Source organism: Trachymyrmex cornetzi, unplaced genomic scaffold (assembly GCF_001594075.2).
Source record: "Trachymyrmex cornetzi isolate Tcor2-1 unplaced genomic scaffold, Tcor1.1 scaffold490, whole genome shotgun sequence".
NCBI classification, from domain to species: Eukaryota; Metazoa; Arthropoda; class Insecta; order Hymenoptera; family Formicidae; genus Trachymyrmex; species Trachymyrmex cornetzi.
Window position 1 is genome coordinate 31,146 of NW_017299729.1, and position 17,962 is coordinate 49,107.

General features: G+C 39.6%; 3 protein-coding genes across 3 annotated transcripts; 1 reads left to right on the forward strand and 2 right to left on the reverse strand.

Annotated features, from left to right (window-relative positions):
* Positions 1 to 3,540: 3,540 nt before the first annotated feature.
* LOC108765480 (uncharacterized) lies at positions 3,541 to 9,871 on the reverse strand. The gene is made up of 4 exons (XM_018514235.1): positions 9,749 to 9,871; positions 6,857 to 8,746; positions 4,946 to 5,561; positions 3,541 to 4,710 (listed from the first exon to the last, which is right to left on the reverse strand). The coding sequence occupies exons 1-4, from the start codon at positions 9,827 to 9,829 to the stop codon at positions 3,980 to 3,982; spliced, it is 3,318 nt and encodes a 1,105-aa protein (XP_018369737.1). The 5' UTR covers positions 9,830 to 9,871; the 3' UTR covers positions 3,541 to 3,979.
* Positions 9,872 to 11,922: 2,051 nt separating this feature from the next.
* Positions 11,923 to 14,067, forward strand: LOC108765457 (uncharacterized). The gene is made up of 3 exons (XM_018514190.1): positions 11,923 to 12,218; positions 12,773 to 12,874; positions 13,257 to 14,067. The coding sequence occupies exons 1-3, from the start codon at positions 12,072 to 12,074 to the stop codon at positions 13,602 to 13,604; spliced, it is 597 nt and encodes a 198-aa protein (XP_018369692.1). The 5' UTR covers positions 11,923 to 12,071; the 3' UTR covers positions 13,605 to 14,067.
* A 230-nt stretch (positions 14,068 to 14,297) lies between these two features.
* On the reverse strand, positions 14,298 to 17,364 carry APC7 (anaphase-promoting complex subunit 7). The gene is made up of 5 exons (XM_018514185.1): positions 16,725 to 17,364; positions 16,141 to 16,649; positions 15,645 to 16,059; positions 15,295 to 15,569; positions 14,298 to 15,218 (listed from the first exon to the last, which is right to left on the reverse strand). Exons 1-5 carry the CDS (start codon positions 17,019 to 17,021, stop codon positions 14,996 to 14,998), a joined length of 1,719 nt encoding a protein of 572 aa, XP_018369687.1. The 5' UTR covers positions 17,022 to 17,364; the 3' UTR covers positions 14,298 to 14,995.
* Positions 17,365 to 17,962: the final 598 nt, after the last annotated feature.

A 17,962-nucleotide genomic window follows, 5' to 3' on the forward strand; every position in this document is an offset into this window, starting at 1 on the left:
CCCCCCCCCTCTCTCTCTCTGTCTTTCTTTCTTTCTTTGTCTCGAGTTTCTCGTTTTGCCCCTCGCTCATTCCCTCTCGTTCTCTTCTTCTCTCTCTGTCTCTATCTCACCCGTATATGGGATGCCTAGCAACGGCATCAGTGGAAACCTCCAACGCGCTCAACTCTTTCTTTCCTCCACTCTTCTACTCCCTCGATCTTTAACGATGACGACAACGGGCTCTCTGCCCTTTGACAAAAACTTGATCGCGACGGATCGTCGCGATTCACCCAAGCGAGGTGACAAGAAAGGTCACACGCAAGTCGTCTCGGTGTCGATGCTTCGTTAACGAAACGTTTCTGCCCGAATTGAGATTCCACAATCACATTCTCTCACGCATGGGAGATCCTCTCGTGTTTCGTCGCGTGGTAAAAGTTATACATGTACAGAAAAACGTAAGACAGTAAGATGCGTGTAAGCCGTAAGCGAATCGACCACAATCGGTGTACAAAGGCAATAACGTACTCTCTAAATTCTTTGGAGTGGAATCTCATTCTAAAGAGTGAAAATTCAACCTGTCTTGATAAAGAGAGTAACTCGATGTTTAATCTTCAAGCGATGGGCTTTCTACGACAAGCTATTATTATTAAGCTTTCAGTCTTAAGCTTTCAGTCTTAAGTGTCAATCGCAGTCTATGCGATGGGAAGAATAATCGAGTATGATTGATTAATTTCTTAAGGCTTAAGACTTAAGGCTTAGGACTTAAAGGTAATGACTTAGTCCGGATCTACAATAGATGTTTTAAGCCTTAAGTCGTACAAAATTGACCAACTACAGTCAAGTGCGAGGAGAATAATTGATTGTGATTCGTCCATTCCTTATGGCTTAAGGCTTAAAAACCTATTGTAGATACGGAGTTATCGTAGAAAACCCATGAGATTTCACTCTTCAGAGCGACAATTCACTCTAAAATTTTTAGAGAGTAAGTAGCAACGAAATGTTCATTTGCTTACCGCTTACGTTTTTTATGTGCCATAGCTTTAACGCTGTGGCGCGTGATCGCGATTTGCTTCCCCTCGTGACAAGAGTCGTCATCCGTTTACCTTTTCGGAATTTCGCGATGACGTATCTCCGTGCAAATCGCGAATTTGTACGTCGATACAAATTGCCGGTCACATGAGCCAGCCGATATAGACGGCCGACTTGTCAGCTGCGATGGTTTAACGAGCGCCGCAAACATACGTCGCGCGTACAGGCATTTTACGAAAGGCGACTTGTAGACGAGCACGTGAGTGCCACATAAATTGATAATAAAAAAAAAAAAGAGACCGCACCCGCGCTCCGTTAAATGCGGGACAGTCCCTGTACGTTTTAGGAATCGACCGGTTTAAACTGGTTATAGTTACTTTTGACCACGGCGCTCGCAACCGCAAATGTCAATAACGTGTCGCGAAATGTCACGTAAATAGTGAAAAATCTGTATTGAAATATGTGAAACACGCATGCGATCTTTTAATGAGCAAACTCGCCATGTATTTGCGATGAATAAAAATTGATGCTTGCAAAAGACTCATATTTAAAAAAAAAAGAGAAACCATTGTGAGATGCTCCTCTTCCTTCGCTTCCCAAGTGAAAATTGAAATATTTTTTAGAATTACAGAAAAAATCTACATGTTTTCTTAGACTTTTTCATATCTCGTGAATTCTACATATTCTTTCAGATTTTTCATTCTATAATTTCTGAAAAAATATTTCAAACTTTCTCAGATTTCATCAGAGATTATAGAGAAAGAGAAAATCTTAAAATATTTCAGAATACATATATGAAAAATTCTAAAAAAAAAAAAGGTGCAAACTATTTACAGGCACTTTTAAAAAGTGTTCTAATTTGTATTTAAAAAATGAGAAATTTCCTAAACAGTTATTCTGAAAAATTATATGTAAAATTCTGAGAAAAATGTTCACCAGGGCTCCGACTTCCATTTGATTTCCGCGTTATTTAACCGGTAAATAACAATTTGATACGACCGTTTGTATTATATGTATACGCACGCCTTTGTAAATACTTCACGGGTAGTCGTGCTCTGTCTATACAGCGCGGGCGTTATTTCAGTTTCGAGTCTGGCACGTGTACCAATTATATCGGCGATTTGCCTGGACTTATTTACGCGTACGCGTCGTATTTTCCAAGATCCTTAGAATTCCGAGCGGGCATGTAATCAAGTCGGCACTTTTGACCGCGAAGTCGATGAAGGGTAACAAAGGAAACCTTTGCATAAGGAAGCGATCGCCTTAAAGTCGGAGCATAAACTTTTACATAATGCATAATGCATAAAACTTAAAAGAATCAATCGCTCAAAGTCTTTTATTTCAAGGAAAGAAAGGAAATGAAGGACTTTGATTGGTACATTTTTTTTTATGTATTATGCGTTATGCAAAACTCTGTGCTTCCACTCTCAGAAAAAATATAGAGAAACAATTTATAGGAACGTAGGTCGTACCAATGATTTGTTTGACAGGGAACATCTGATTTTCGACAAGGAGTACGGGCTCAGAGTGGCTTATTTTTTAAAAATAACTTGACCGGAGAAATCCCGCAAGAACTTATTTTTGCAGGAAAGGATTTGTTTATCTGGAGAAATGATATATCGTGGCATGATTATCCCATCATGCTTTCTTTCTTCTAAAAACCGTGCCTGTACATATATTGTCTGCTCTTCGACAAGATTATGAGCGCTCGATTAATATCGATGATTAATAGCGTTTTCGAATTCACGAACGCGAGCGAACTCGCGTGGGTGAAATATGTTTATATATTTACATATGTTCGCTGAAAACGATTTGCGGATTCGCCTCTATAACGGATAAAAACATCGGAATTTCTTCGTGTCGGACAGCCGCGCGAGGTCGCGTTTGAGAGGCTTGTGAATTTGCCAATCCCGCGATCGCGATCGGAGAGAAAAAAAAAAAAAGAAAAAGGTCACTCTCGCGTGGTGACCGAATAACTATCGGTGAAATGAAGCAGATTCGCCGTGGTCGTAAAGGTATATCCTGGGGATGGAGAATTAATTGGCTCGATAGCGCGACACGGCGCTTATTTCGAGCGTAAATTCAAATGTAATCGCTCACTGTGCGAGCGGGACCGTTTAATAAGACAGATTACGCGCCGGGCACCGGCCATGTCAAATTTACTTCTCATTGTGTTCTATCGTTTGCTCCGCTTATCCGTTTATGGCGTTTACTCACGCCGGACCTCGTCGCTACTTGCTCTGCACGGAACGAGAATGTGCACGTCGAGCGTTGCTGTTTGTTCGAGTACTTGGTAAAAAGGAAAGCCAAGTCTTCTCTAGCGGGAACAAGAAGAATCTCAAAGTACTCAAAAACATTGTGTCTTTAACGAATATCGTAATTTCTATTTCCGATTCTCGTAAACTTATTTGTCGATTTTCTTAGTCCAATAAACAAACTGAATAAATAGACTGAAGAAAAATATCATGATACAATATCAAAATAACGATTATTTTCAGAATTTACAAAATTTATCGAAAAAATGTCTAACAATTTAAACGTTCCAAAATACTTTAGCTGCTTGTAATATAAATTCATTGCTGGAAACGCTGATAAGAGATCTTATTAACGTGACTCTAATTGATCAATGTTGCGACGTCAACGACGCCCTTTGAGAAAGCATCGAAGAAATAATTTATAATTCATACGAGTCTCGCGACGGTCCGATTAAATATAGACAGTTACTAAATCAAATCTCCGGATCGAGTAATCGTTTAGCCGAATTCGATAAACGTTCTTGTCTCCAATATAATTATCTTCTCCCGTTACGTTCCACGATATTTTTCGCCTCTGACCCGATTAAATGGACGGAAAGTACGCTAAACGCAGCACATGAAGTGTGACGGCCATATAATTACATAACAGCTATAATAACATTATTTGCTAAAAGACGTAATTTTAAATCAATAAACTCTGATCTCGTCTCGGCCTTTTACGCGTTGATTAATTTCACGCCTCTCTCGGATATCCTTTTAATCTGACTATGACGAAATGGATCAACGATCCCTCTCGTACGATGCATCGTTGTTTTATGGGTCAGTTTTCCGCTGAGTTTTTTCGTCAGCCGCTTCTTCAACCTGTAGATTTGCTCCCGTTCCTTGCGACGCCTTTGTTCTCTGTCTTTGTTCCCGCTCAGCCTGCCATGAAGAGATTTTTGCTGCAAGTATTCCGTTACCTTCTTGCTTTTGGAATAAGGTATTTCGGCGTCTACCATTTTGTACCGCTTCTTGGTCGCAATTTGGTCTCGATGATGCGACGTCCTCGATCTAGAGACATCGACGTGTGACGTCGCGATCGCAGCGTTGGCGCTGATCGCCCGCATCTTCGCCAGCCGTTTCAACTGACGACGATGATGGAGATTCGGGATCTCGCACATGCTGCGTATTCGCGGACGTTCAAGTTTTATACTCAACGGCGGCACTGTCATGCAGTCGCCATTCTCGCAGGATAAGCTCTCCGCGTCGTTCGGAGGACACAAGGTCATGCACTCGCCGCTCTTTTCTTTGGTATCGCACTCGCAACTCTTGTCACATTCCTGAGAGCTCGTCCTCGGAGGATTGTCCTCGTTGCAGTCTTCCGTCACGGAGTCGCAACTTGTTTCACAGGACTTCCCCGATGTTTCGACGTTGAATTCGCATTTTTCTAAGCAGATCTGCGCGCAGCCTGTGTGGCATTTCACAGTATGTTAATTTTGGACATTTATTTATATACAGCTACGTGTGTTTAAAATACATTAAAGTTTATTTATTTGTAATGTATCTGTTAAAAATGAATAAATGTGTATAATATGATGAGTGCTTTTTTCAACCGAAAGACTATGTTATTAGTGCAATTAGAAAATTGTAATTTTCTCTTTCATATTATAAAAAGAGTTGTGTAAAATGTAATGTTATTTTACCTTTCGTAGTCGGCGTTTCGATCAATTCCGTTGTTGAAACTGTAGAGTCCGTGGTTAAGCTTTGATGCGGTGGCTCAGTAGTTTCAAGAGTGGAAGTCTGCATCGTCGGCGTCGTCGTTGGAGATTGCGTCGTCGAGAGCAGAGTAGGCGTCGTTTCGACATATTTGCTAGTTGTACTTTGTTCAGTAATGCAATCAGCCGTTTCGCAGGCGGGGACAGGTGTTGCGGTTGGTATTATCAAGGTCTTCGTCGAAATTCCGAAGTTAACGCGTGGCGTGAAAACTTTTGTTACGATCTTCGAACGATTCAGTGCTATTACCACGTTGGTATTCACAATCGGTATCTCCATTGTAGGTGATGTCGTGGTTGTCGTCATGGTCGTCGTTGTGGGAGTTGTTGTAGGCAATGTTGTACTGATCGTTGTGGGCACAGTTGTAGGGGTAGTTGTACTGATCGTTGTGGGCAACGTTGTGGTAGTCGTAGGCACTTCTGTGGTAGTCGTAGGTACTGCTGTGGTAGTCGTAGGCACTGCTGTGGTAGTTGTAGGTAATGTTGTAGTAGTCGTAGGCACTTCTGTGGTAGTCGTAGGCACTGCTGTGGTAGTCGTAGGCAATGTTGTAGTTGTTGGCAACATTGTCGTGGTTGTAGATAATGTTGTAGTTGTAGTTGGCAACGTAGTCGTAGGTAATTCTGTAACAGGCAAAGTCGTAGTTGTCGTGGGTAACGTCGTAATTGTTGTAGGTAATGATGTAGTTGTCGCAGCTGTCGTAGTGGTTATGGCCATAGTTGAGGTTGGCACCGTGGGTTCGGTCGTAGTCGTCAACACAGTTGTCATCGTCGTAGTCGAAAATTCCGAAGGTTCATCCTTGGACCTTCTTGGAGCCTTTGTAGTTTTGGTAGATTTAACAGACTCTGTAGTCGTTTGGAATTTACGATAGATTGTACTGCGTTGAAACGTAGTTTCGCCTGTTAGGCCTGGAGTTAGCAGTGTTGTGCTAAAACGTTTTTTTGATATCTTAAACGGGATCTCTACCGAGCGTCTTGAATCCGGTATCGGAGTGTCCACGCACTCATCACTCATCTCCAGAAAGTCTTTGATGGAATCTTTGATTAGAGAATTTATCAATTTACAATGTAAAATCAGTTTTAGACCTATTCGCAGACAAGCTCGCGGAACATTACAGAGAATCTCAACGGGGACGTCCTTCATATTCTGCAAACTTTCTTTGATTCCATCGATCTTCTCCATTATGTGGAAGTAGCGCGGCACTTGCCGCAAATTCTCATAGGCATCGAACAGTTCCAGCAGCTCGTCGAGGCTTTCGATCATGCGACTCTTGTGCCAGAATTTCGCGTGCATCCGCAGAGATATCGCGATATTTTTGGCGAAGTCGATGTCTATCAGCTGTCCGGTGATCTCCATCATTAGCTGAGCGGGAGTGGCCTGCTGATACTTCTGCACTTTGAGATACTTTTCCACCACGTTGAATTTGTTTAATTTTCTCACTAGGTATTTCTTAGCCTCGATGATGTCTTTCTCAATTAAATCATCAGGCAGCACAAGATCGAAGAGGTATTCAACGTGGATCGCCTGATTTTCGTAGACGTTACCTAGCAAGTGGATATTCTCGTCGATCATGCCAACGTCGTCGGCGATTCTTTTCGCAATCAGAAACGCGTACTTTTTCAGATCGTTGTCCGAAGATTTTTCAGCGTATATACCGACATAGTACTTAAGGAAAGAATTCATAGTATGGAACTTCCTCAGCTCCACCGTCGACACTGAAATTTCGACGGTGGTCTCCGAGATTTCACGAAAGTGTCGTACAAGTTCCCTCTCGGCGAGGCGAACGTTGTCGTCGTAGTTATCGAGGTAGTCGTAGGCACTGCTGTGGTAGTCGTAGGCACTGCTGTGGTAGTCGTAGGCAATGTTGTAGTTGTTGGCAACATTGTCGTGGTTGTAGATAATGTTGTAGTTGTAGTTGGCAACGTAGTCGTAGGTAATTCTGTAACAGGCAAAGTCGTAGTTGTCGTGGGTAACGTCGTAATTGTTGTAGGTAATGATGTAGTTGTCGCAGCTGTCGTAGTGGTTATGGCCATAGTTGAGGTTGGCACCGTGGGTTCGGTCGTAGTCGTCAACACAGTTGTCATCGTCGTAGTCGAAAATTCCGAAGGTTCATCCTTGGACCTTCTTGGAGCCTTTGTAGTTTTGGTAGATTTAACAGACTCTGTAGTCGTTTGGAATTTACGATAGATTGTACTGCGTTGAAACGTAGTTTCGCCTGTTAGGCCTGGAGTTAGCAGTGTTGTGCTAAAACGTTTTTTTGATATCTTAAACGGGATCTCTACCGAGCGTCTTGAATCCGGTATCGGAGTGTCCACGCACTCATCACTCATCTCCAGAAAGTCTTTGATGGAATCTTTGATTAGAGAATTTATCAATTTACAATGTAAAATCAGTTTTAGACCTATTCGCAGACAAGCTCGCGGAACATTACAGAGAATCTCAACGGGGACGTCCTTCATATTCTGCAAACTTTCTTTTATTCCATCGATCTTCTCCATTATGTGGAAATAGCGCGGCACTTGCCGCAAATTCTCATAGGCATCGAACAGTTCCAGCAGCTCGTCGAGGCTTTCGATCATGCGACTCTTGTGCCAGAATTTCGCGTGCATCCGCAGAGATATCGCGATATTTTTGGCGAAGTCGATGTCTATCAGCTGTCCGGTGATCTCCATCATTAGCTGAGCGGGAGTGGCCTGCTGATACTTCTGCACTTTGAGATACTTTTCCACCACGTTGAATTTGTTTAATTTTCTCACTAGGTATTTCTTAGCCTCGATGATGTCTTTCTCAATTAAATCATCAGGCAGCACAAGATCGAAGAGGTATTCAACGTGGATCGCCTGATTTTCGTAGACGTTACCTAGCAAGTGGATATTCTCGTCGATCATGCCAACGTCGTCGGCGATTCTTTTCGCAATCAGAAACGCGTACTTTTTCAGATCGTTGTCCGAAGATTTTTCAGCGTATATACCGACATAGTACTTAAGGAAAGAATTCATAGTATGGAACTTCCTCAGCTCCACCGTCGACACTGAAATTTCGACGGTGGTCTCCGAGATTTCACGAAAGTGTCGTACAAGTTCCCTCTCGGCGAGGCGAACGTTGTCGTCGTAGTTATCGTATCTCACATTATATAAAAGTCCAGAGAGTAGATTGGGCGTGATTACCAGCACTTCTCGCTGCAAGAGTCTCAGCAATGTCGCCAGAGAGAAACCTCTGGGATATTGCTGCGATATCTTGGACGAATGATACACGTGGTACGTGATATTCAACGCAGCTGTGTTGTGATCATCGGGATGCGGGAGATCGTGCTGCTTTCTGATTCTGCGGCAGATGCTGGCGCTACTCCTCAGACAGGATTCCCTGGTGTGTTTGTAGATCTCGGTACAGATCCTGGACGGTCTCGTATCCTGGTTCCTCAGGACACTGGGGATTAGGTCGAATACGTCGTACTGTCGCTCGTGGATCTTCCAATATATCTTGTGCAACGCATCCACTTCCGCAACATTGAAGTCATCATAATAATTGTACAGGAGGCTGCCGAAGGTGTCGACTATTCGCGCTCGCAGGAGTGCACCGAAATACAGCAAGTGCTCCGTGGCTTCTTGCAATGTGTAACTCTCTTTTGGTGCCACGAAATTCAGCTGCTCGAGAAAGTCGCGGCTCGTCAAGATTATGTTGTCGTTCGAATTCACTGATATCTCGTCGTGTCTGTGGAATTCATAGTCCACCGCCTAGAGAAATTAGGAAATAAAACAACTCTCCTGAAACAGCTGAGAGAGTTCAACTTCTCTCGTTAACACATTTTTTTTTAAATAAATAGATAAACATTTAATTAATCTATAATCTGTAAAATAGTATTTATTTTATTTTGCCTTATTTTTAAAACGTCATTGCGACATGAAAGTATTCAATTTGCAAAAGAAAGTTTGATAAAACTTCAAGTTGATAACATCTGGCATGATTTTTTATTTCTATGATTTTCTTTTTCTATTATTGCGAGAATCGCAAAGAATTTAACGACCTTTATATCGTTCTCATTGTTAACTTGTTCAATAATACGCCGACGATATATTGGGAATACTATTATTCGTCAGAGTAATATAAGTCTATTATCCCTAACTTGGTTGAGTTGGTGTCTCTAATTTGACAAACGATAACCCAATAAATCTCAGCTGAGTTGATGTCTCTAATTTGACAAACGATAACCCAATAAATTTTTCCAGAAATGGATGAATACAATCTCTCTCGTCGGATATATATGATTTTACTATGAAAGAATCACAAACGCACGTTTATAATACTAAAAATAAATTTGGTTTAAATATTAAAACGCACATATTAATTAATATTCCAAAATCTCCCAGTTATTTGTTTCTAATTAGTTTAAAAAATTACAAAAACTATTTTTTTATTTATAGAAATACTAAAAATATATATATGTATATTTTATTATAAATATTGAAATGTACTAAAATACATTTTACTTAAATTTACTTAATATTTATTTAAATTTACGTTTTTTAAATAAATTTCAATTTATTTTAATGTATGTTGAAATTAATTAAAAAATTAATGAGGTGATAAATAAATGAAAAGATTAAAAATAAATTCTAATTAAAATTAAAAAATAAATTAAATGATTTTATTAAAATTTAGCCATCTCTCCTTCACTCCTCTCTTTTTCTCTCTTCCCAACTTTCTTTCACGACAAGATCGGAATAGCCCCGTCTCACCTGCGCGGATAACACGAGCAGCAGGATCAAAGTAAACCCGATCTCCCGTATCGCGATCCGCGATGACATTGCCGGTGCCATAACTCACTCGCGAGACGACGCAGACTTCGCTCCGACAACAATGCAAACCGATCAAGCTGTCGCGTAGCTTATATAAGGTGCGCGTGTATGTCTTTATGACGTGCACGTGGGTGAGGACGGCTTGTGCGGTACTGTACTGTGTGGTCCAGGTGCACGCGACGAGATTGAAATTAATCATGAACATGACGATATGGAGACCGCCCTGGGAACTCGAGTTCCACTTATCTCGCGATCTAACGCCTCGCGTTTTACGTTCTTTTTATCTACAATAAGTATTTTATCGCTCGAAAGCCGCTTTCCTAAACGTTATATCCACAATTACAACTTGCGATCTAATACCACTTGTCGTTAAGAGTTCTCTTAAAAATTTGGATTGGAAGCGCTCTTATCTATAAACTACTATGTTCCACTTTTCAAGACCGAATCGAGCTGTCTTACTGTAGCTCAGCCTCTTGAAGATTAATATTTTAATTTAATTTAATTTAATTTAATTTAATTTAATTTAATTTAATTTATTGCAAGTGTAAAAAATGAGGCGTCAACAAGACTGCTGTTATGAGCCTACCTAATAATACAATGTGAATACAATAGAAAAATAATAATAACATAAAAGCATCAAAGTAATTGATAGGGTTGGGTAAGTTAATGGTTTTTTAAATTAAATTAAGTTAAAGTTAATGGTTTATAAAATTAATAAAATTAAGTTACAAATTGAAAGAATAAAGAATTAACTTAGTAAAAGTTAAGTTAAGATTGAATTAACTTCAGTTTAAAAAAAAGTTAATTTTGAAAGAAATTATTTTTGAGATCAAAATGTCCTAATTTTTCTTAAAAAGAGATTATTTTAAATAATCCATACAAATACAGATTATTAAGTAAATTAAATTTTTATATTTACATGTAAGTTACTTATATATAATAAGAGTCACACCGTAAGGTATCTTTGTAAAAATCTTGCGAGAGAGAAGGGTATACGTTTGCATTATTTCTCTTTCTTTAACCTTTATCTAACTTTCTTTAACTTCTTAAACGACTGTTTATGCATGTTTACGACTACATCGACTAGATATTTTGTTACAAAAAATATACGTAAAAATTTAGAAAATGGGTGGATGTGCAGTACTATTCTACAACAATTCTTCATCCAAGGCTCATTTCATATTTATGTTGCTGAAATATAGCGTTTATGATACTTAAAATTAGTGTGATTCAAATATAAGCGGGAATTGACAAAACTTAGCGGGCCAATAAAAACTGACTACTGTATGGTGTGATACTTATTAGAGTCTCTCATCATAAAATCATTGAACTTTTTCTAAATTAATTCTCTAAATTAATTCTCTAAATAAATTAATTCTCTATTTAAGACTTTATAGAAAAAAAATATTAGCATTAAGAGAAATAGAAAAATTTTTAATTTAAAAAAGTCAATAAATTAAATTTTAAAAATAACTAAATTAAATTAAAAATTAATGCATTTAAAATTGACTAAATTAAGTTAAAAGTAATAAACTTTTTAATTTTTTGTTAACTTTTAACGTTTTAACTAGTTACTATCCAACCCTGGAAGTGACAGGAAAAAAAAAGAGAATAAGAATTAAATACATTATCACACGCTCGAACATATTTATAAGATACGCGCGTAGGTAGAATACAGTGCAAACGAACACAATTACAAAGTATACGCATAATACAAGTCAAATTAAGAACAGGCAAATATAAAATCATTTTGATTTTTTGTTAACTTTTATGTGTTCCTTGGGAAGCGCATGTATCGAATATACTGCCGCGTAATGGGTCTTAACGCGTATGATAATAATGTCAAAAAATCAAAACCGATCCACATTTTGGAATATTTCATGAAACAATATTGTAGCAACGTTGCTACAACGTTGCCGAAATGTTCTAAAATGTCTGTTGCTTATTGAGGAGGAAATTGATATAGGGGAGAGAAATTAATATTTGATCGGGATCAGCCCCGATCGAAGTCCAACTGTTTCCAAGGAGGGTGTCGCGAGTTCGCGAAAGCTTTATCCGTAATTCTGCCCGCCTTCGGTCGAGCTTGCGCAGTTTCTATGCCAATATGGATTCTTTGAGTGATGCATGCCTCGCGCCAAGGGCGCAACGATTTCCACGGAATTTCGCGTCCGAGAGTACTCGCGAACGATCGCTCGACGCGACGCCCGACGTTTTCGGGTAGCGGCCCATCGTTATATTAGTTATATAGTTGGGACCTAGCGTCATGTCCGAGGACTATCAGCACGCCTGCGAGAGGGCAGAATTGCTAGGCTTGCCGAAGCCTAGCGAGGAGGAGTGGAGGCAGTCGCAGGCGGCGCAGGGCGAGAATCGTCGTTGCGACGTCGACGACGACGACGATGCTGCGTTACAGGTAACTGCGCTGTTGCGCCTCGCTTGCACTAAGAATTTCAAGTCAGGCAGGATCCGTTTGAAAATATGCCTAAAACAGCAGCTCGAATTTTGTTTAATTGGACACGCCCATTGGCGAACGAGAGCTATTTCTGATACGTTTCATCAACCATGAATCAACGAGTATTAATTTTTGTTTTTCATCGCCGTAAAATAAAATAAAGGAACGCAATCGAGAGGAGGGAGGAGAGAGCCGAGCGACATAGTTTGCAGTTATCTACACTTGCAGCTTTTACCATTTTTTTTTATTCCCCTTTTCTTTTCATTCATCCGCTCTCTCTTTCATATGATAATGAACGGCTAATGCACTTACGGTGATATCGCAATCGCGATAGACATTACGCAGCAGAATCGGGTTGCGCGTCCACGTGCAACGGAGTTACGAGAGTCAGACCGTCGTCGCGTCGCGAATAAAATCGCTGACGTTGCGAAGTCGATCGCGGGGTTCATTAACGCCGGACGTTCACGCGTGTCCGCGATACGAATTTCCTCACGACGATGCTCTCTTATCTCTAGGACTTGGATTACGTGGACGATGCGGCGGGGCGCATCGGCGGCGGCTTGGACGAGCTGAACAGCATTCTGAGTACCACGCAGAAGAAGCTCAACAGATTCAAGGTGACTTGGGATAATTAATTGCCGAGCGAGCCTGCGCGCACTTATTTCGCGTGTTGCTCGAATTAATTATTATTTTGTCATAACGATAGCACGGAATTTTTACGACCGATACGACGGATCACTTTATGTCCTTACCCGCTCGCAAATTGATAACGCTTTCCTCCTGCACCGCCGGTTCTCCACCGCGGCCCCGCGTCTAAATGAGATTCGTAAACTCCACGCTGACGAATTACAAATAAATCAACGCGTTACACGTCTTCAAATAAATATTGCACGTTTCCTATATTTTTCACCACGTGAGATAAGAGAAAAAGAGAGAGAGAGAGAGAGAAAAAGAGGGGAGGGGGAGAAAGAAAAAGGCCTCTAATAAAGAATTCCGCAGACAGTTTGCGGCAGTCTGGGAACGTTGCTCAAAGTGAAGGTAAATTCTCGCGGCGGAACGCCGCATCACAAGCCCGAGGAGCCGAACCCTGACGCGGGAAAGCAGGAAAACCAAGAGAAACCAGAATCCACGGTCGACGAGGTGATGACGGTGGAGACGTCAGATGTGGCCATCACGGACACCACGAATCAGCCCGCAAACAGCGGCGTCCAGCAGAAGCAGATCGATCTCAACCAGAAAATGGGATCTCATCTGAATAAGCTCGACTCCTTGATCACGAAGGCCGAGAACGCTCAATATAGTATGCAGCATCAAACGAAACAAATGAAAAAGATACTAAAGAAGTAATTGCGATAAAAACGAATTAATCGGCTAATTAACAAATTAACCGGCTAAACGATAAATTCGCTCGAGGTTGATCACCATTTAAATTAATCGTATCTTCCATTTTGAGTGAAAATTCATATAAGAGAATATTTTACAGACATGTCACATAAATTAATCCCGATGCGCGTAAATTAATCCCGAGGTATTTCTTGTGACTTTGACCGATAAAGTCTACATTCCTGTAGATGCGTAGTTATGTAAGATGTAAGAAAACACGATAAGCAATTTCACAAACAACCAACGCGTATAAATCGTATAGATTTTAATTGTTACATTGCACATATAAAGTTTAATTGTTGCATCGAATATCGGTACCTTCCTCGCGATAAACTGATATATTTAAATCGCGAGAGAAATCTTGTGAATAATTGTTATCAATTCTTTTATATGTCGGTGCGACGTTCTCTTTGTCGCTAAAAATCGAATGTTGTTACGATACGTGTACTGTCAAATGTATGTGTGTGTATATATATATATATATATATATATATATATATATATATATATAGATAGATATATACATATATATATTTATATATATCATAGTTATGTTATTTAAATAGCACTCTTTAAAGTATCTAATAATATTTTTACGTGTGTATATATATATATATATATACACACGTAAAAATACACACACACACATACATATATACATATATATATACACACACTCACACACACATATATATATGGATATTGTTGACGAATGTAGTATTGTTACATAGCCACGAATATATTTCCGGTAATTGAAGCTTTATCCTTGGATCCTTGACAATACCGACATATCAGGTGTAAAAGATATGGAAAGGCATGTTGACAAATCGTAAGCCAGTGATAAGCTTTCCTATTCAGCAAATGATGTGATATTGTTTTACATCGATCTAAGAATTATTATTATTATTATGACTTCCTACAATCTATATATGTATATTTTATCATTGAATAGTTTGCGCTGTTCATCGAAATCTAAGTTGTAACCGCTAATATAACTAATATAACAAATAACGGGTACATGTTTATTTGCCTTAATTCTCCTGATACTAGAGTTCTCCATTTTATGGAAATATTTTCGTAATAGAAATTAATAAAAATTTAACATTGACATTTTTAAAAGTAGGCAACAGAGCTCCACGACGGTACGATCGTTGAATTTATTATAAAAAGAAGTAAATTGTCTATGATGTATATTCCTATCAAATAATAATCACGAACAATCTCAGTCTCATTTCATTCGAACAAATTATTTTTCCAAGATTCATTCTCAAAAAAATCCGTTATTAATGGACTCAGTTTAGAAGCCAAAATTTCGATCAATTTTCGCTGGTTATTCGTTTCTATAACAAAAATGATTACTGGCTATTAGCTTCCAAGTCCATATCTGACCAAATGGCTTCAGTCTCGCTCTCCTCGGGTGCCTCATCGTTATCTGTATCCGGCAGACCGTCACCGACATCATAAGTCGTATCAGCCTGTTCCTCACCAACGGTCATATAATAAGCGGAATCCAATTTACTAGAAGAATTGTCTAATCTGTGCATTCCCTCTATAGCTCTCCTGTTGTTTGGATCCAAGCTGAAAACAAAAATTAGATAAGCTTTATCTAGATTTATGATGTAAATCAATAATTACACAAAAATGAAATATGTACTTTAAAGCTATCACATAATGATCTAGAGCCTTCTCCTCATTATGCATTCTTGCCCATAAGTCTCCCAAAGTTTGATGGAGCTTACAGGTAGAGTGAATCTCCACCTGTCTCTCGAGTAGTTCGATGGCTGCTTCCAAATTCATTTCCTGTTCGTATATCTCCGCAAGTAAATACACTGCAGGTAAGTAAACTTCATCTTGAGATAATGCTTTTTCAAGAAGGTTCTTAGCTTTGCTCACTGACACAGGATCTTTCATCAAGACGGATGCATATAACTGCAAACGCAAAATGTATTGTTATATATTTTTTTAATTTACAGTTTGGATAGATTTTATTTTACTTAAACTCACTGTTAGAACTCTTGTGGTGTGTCCAAGTTGTTTGCAAGAGCTGCTGGCGATATTCAGAGCCTCTCGCAACCTATGCATCCCAACAAGACAATCTACTAAACCTTTATGTGGTTCATATCTGTACGGTTTCAGTTGCACGGCGTGTCTAAAAAAGAACAAGGCATCCTGATACTTCTTTTGCTCAATAAGAAGATTACCCCGTAATATGGTGGCTTCTATGTCGTTAGGATTCAGATTTAATGCCTGAGCGGTAAGAGTATTTGCTCTGCTGAACTTTCTAGCGGCAAACAGGGAATATGCCATTGCTATGTAAATTTCGCCGGTACATTCGTTGTTACTAGTTATCGCTGGTATCAGCCGTTCCAATTCTTTAATGTGGTGCATTTTGTATAGAACTGCAGCATACATGTCCACCCTGTAGAGAAGTAACAAACAATAACTACTCCTGTATAATATATATAAATAAACCTCTAAATAAATGTATGTGTAAACTTACCCTTTTGTTATATCTGGCTCAACAACACGAGCTCGCCTCAAACACAACAGAGCATTCTTATCATCACCCGCATAATAATAACACTCGCCCATGACAGTCAATAGATTGAAATTATCCCTAAGCAAAACAACATTGTCCAATGACCTCAGAGTACTCACGGCATGAGTGTATTCTCTATTATGAATGTGTGCATGAGCCTTGATCCATGTGTTAAGCCATTCCAAATTCATCGAGTTCGAGATGGAGCCCACGATCAGAGAATTGACCTCCACACCCTTTACTCCTAAAGAAAGGAGACCTTCAGCTGCTTCTAAAGCTAATGGACATTCTTTCAAAACTTCTTTGTATGTGGTAATAGCAGACCGTTCCATTCCTTGCTCATGAAACATCTTAGCTAGTGCCATGTTTACTTTGGCAGTACGCTGCTTGCCAGGGATGCTCTGTAGTACTTGCAGAGCTTCTTGCAGATTCTTAGACTTGACTAGGCATAAGTGGATCTGATATTTGATGTAGCTCTGTAGCACTTGCAGAGCTTCTTGCAGATTCTTAGACTTGACTAGGCATAAGTGGATCTGATATTTGATGTTGACATCCGACGGCAGATCCTTCTGTCCATCCAATAAAAGTTTCCCTGTACCTTTGGACTTTAACAGACACTTACGGAACTGCAAAGCCTTCTTGTAAAGAGTCTCTGCTCTGCGATATTTGCCTAGATGAAAGTGAGCATCCGCGTAATAAACGTATACGTGAAACTTGCTGTAGCCGGGTAGCAAGTCAGCATTGTGTTCGCTGAGAGAGAGCACCAAGTTCGTCAGAGAGATCACGTTGCAATAAAGTGCCTGATCATAAAGCAGTTTGATCTGCTCGAATAATCCTGACATGGTTAATTCTTTTTCGAAATAAAATTTGTTTTAGATTGCTAACAGACTTCAAATTGTGCAATAATAGTATCAAAAGGAAGCGTGAGAATCGTGAGATTCCCAAAATTTCACAGATTTTAACATCACAAAAACACCAAATCTTACAAAAATCATTATTCCTATCTTCAATTAAATACTCATTTTTCTTTCTGCATTTTTAAACTGGCACTATATAGGATGACGTGAGCGTTCGTTTCTGTTGGGAATATTCTTTCAAAGTATATTGTTTTTAAGTTTTCATGTTCCACCCCACGATGGTAAATATAACCTAAAAACAATTCGAAGACGCTGAACGCGAAGTGCAGCGAAATGCTTGCACGATAGACCGACAGAGAACGTTGCAGTATGCTGCGCATTAAAATCCCTATAAGAGAGTCAAGACATGAGGGGCGACGCCCTCGTGATTGGTTGCTGCCATTTCTAGGCGCTTTCGATGTGTTAGTGAATCTGTGAATTGGTGTGAGCAACTGTTTCATGGTGTACTAGTACAAACAGGGGATCGATTCTGGCTGCGTTCGAGGAGCGCGCTATCAACGCTATTTGTGTCATACTATCCTTGTTTCACATTTAATGGACGATAAAGATAGAATGATACAAATAGCGCTAATACAACAAATAGCGTCTCCCCGAACCCAGCCTCTGTATCTTGAAACGAGGTGAAAATTACAAAAGTGAGCGAATTTACTAGAATATTGATAATATCATTGATCAACACCTAGTAAATTTGCTCGCTTTTGTCGTTTTCACCTTGTTTGAAGATACGGAATCGACCTCCAGGCGCGAACGTGAAATCGATTTATCATGATGAAATTATAAACGATGGCCCGTATTCAGAACGCGCTTTTATCGATAAAAGTGCACTTTTATCTCTGAAATTCTATAATATGCGTGACGTAAAGTAT

Bases quoted from the DNA above. Each gene is read 5' to 3' on its own strand.
- LOC108765480 (XM_018514235.1), bottom strand. From the start codon at position 9,829: ATGGCACCGGCAATGTCATCGCGGATCGCGATACGGGAGATCGGGTTT. The intron at 8,747-9,748 runs GTGAGACGGGGC...TAATTTCTCTAG, and splicing joins TGCTCGTGTTATCCGCGCAG to GCGGTGGACTATGAATTCCA. The intron at 5,562-6,856 runs GCAGTGCCTACG...CCAACAACTACA, and splicing joins CATTGCCTACGACTACCACA to ACATTGCCTACGACTACCAC.
- LOC108765457 (XM_018514190.1), top strand. From the start codon at position 12,072: ATGTCCGAGGACTATCAGCACGCCTGCGAGAGGGCAGAATTGCTAGGC. The intron at 12,219-12,772 runs GTAACTGCGCTG...TCTTATCTCTAG, and splicing joins ACGACGATGCTGCGTTACAG to GACTTGGATTACGTGGACGA. The intron at 12,875-13,256 runs GTGACTTGGGAT...AGAATTCCGCAG, and splicing joins AGAAGCTCAACAGATTCAAG to ACAGTTTGCGGCAGTCTGGG.
- APC7 (XM_018514185.1), bottom strand. From the start codon at position 17,021: ATGTCAGGATTATTCGAGCAGATCAAACTGCTTTATGATCAGGCACTT. The intron at 16,060-16,140 runs GTAAGTTTACAC...ACTTCTCTACAG, and splicing joins GAGCCAGATATAACAAAAGG to GGTGGACATGTATGCTGCAG. The intron at 15,219-15,294 runs GTACATATTTCA...TTTTGTTTTCAG, and splicing joins CATTATGTGATAGCTTTAAA to CTTGGATCCAAACAACAGGA.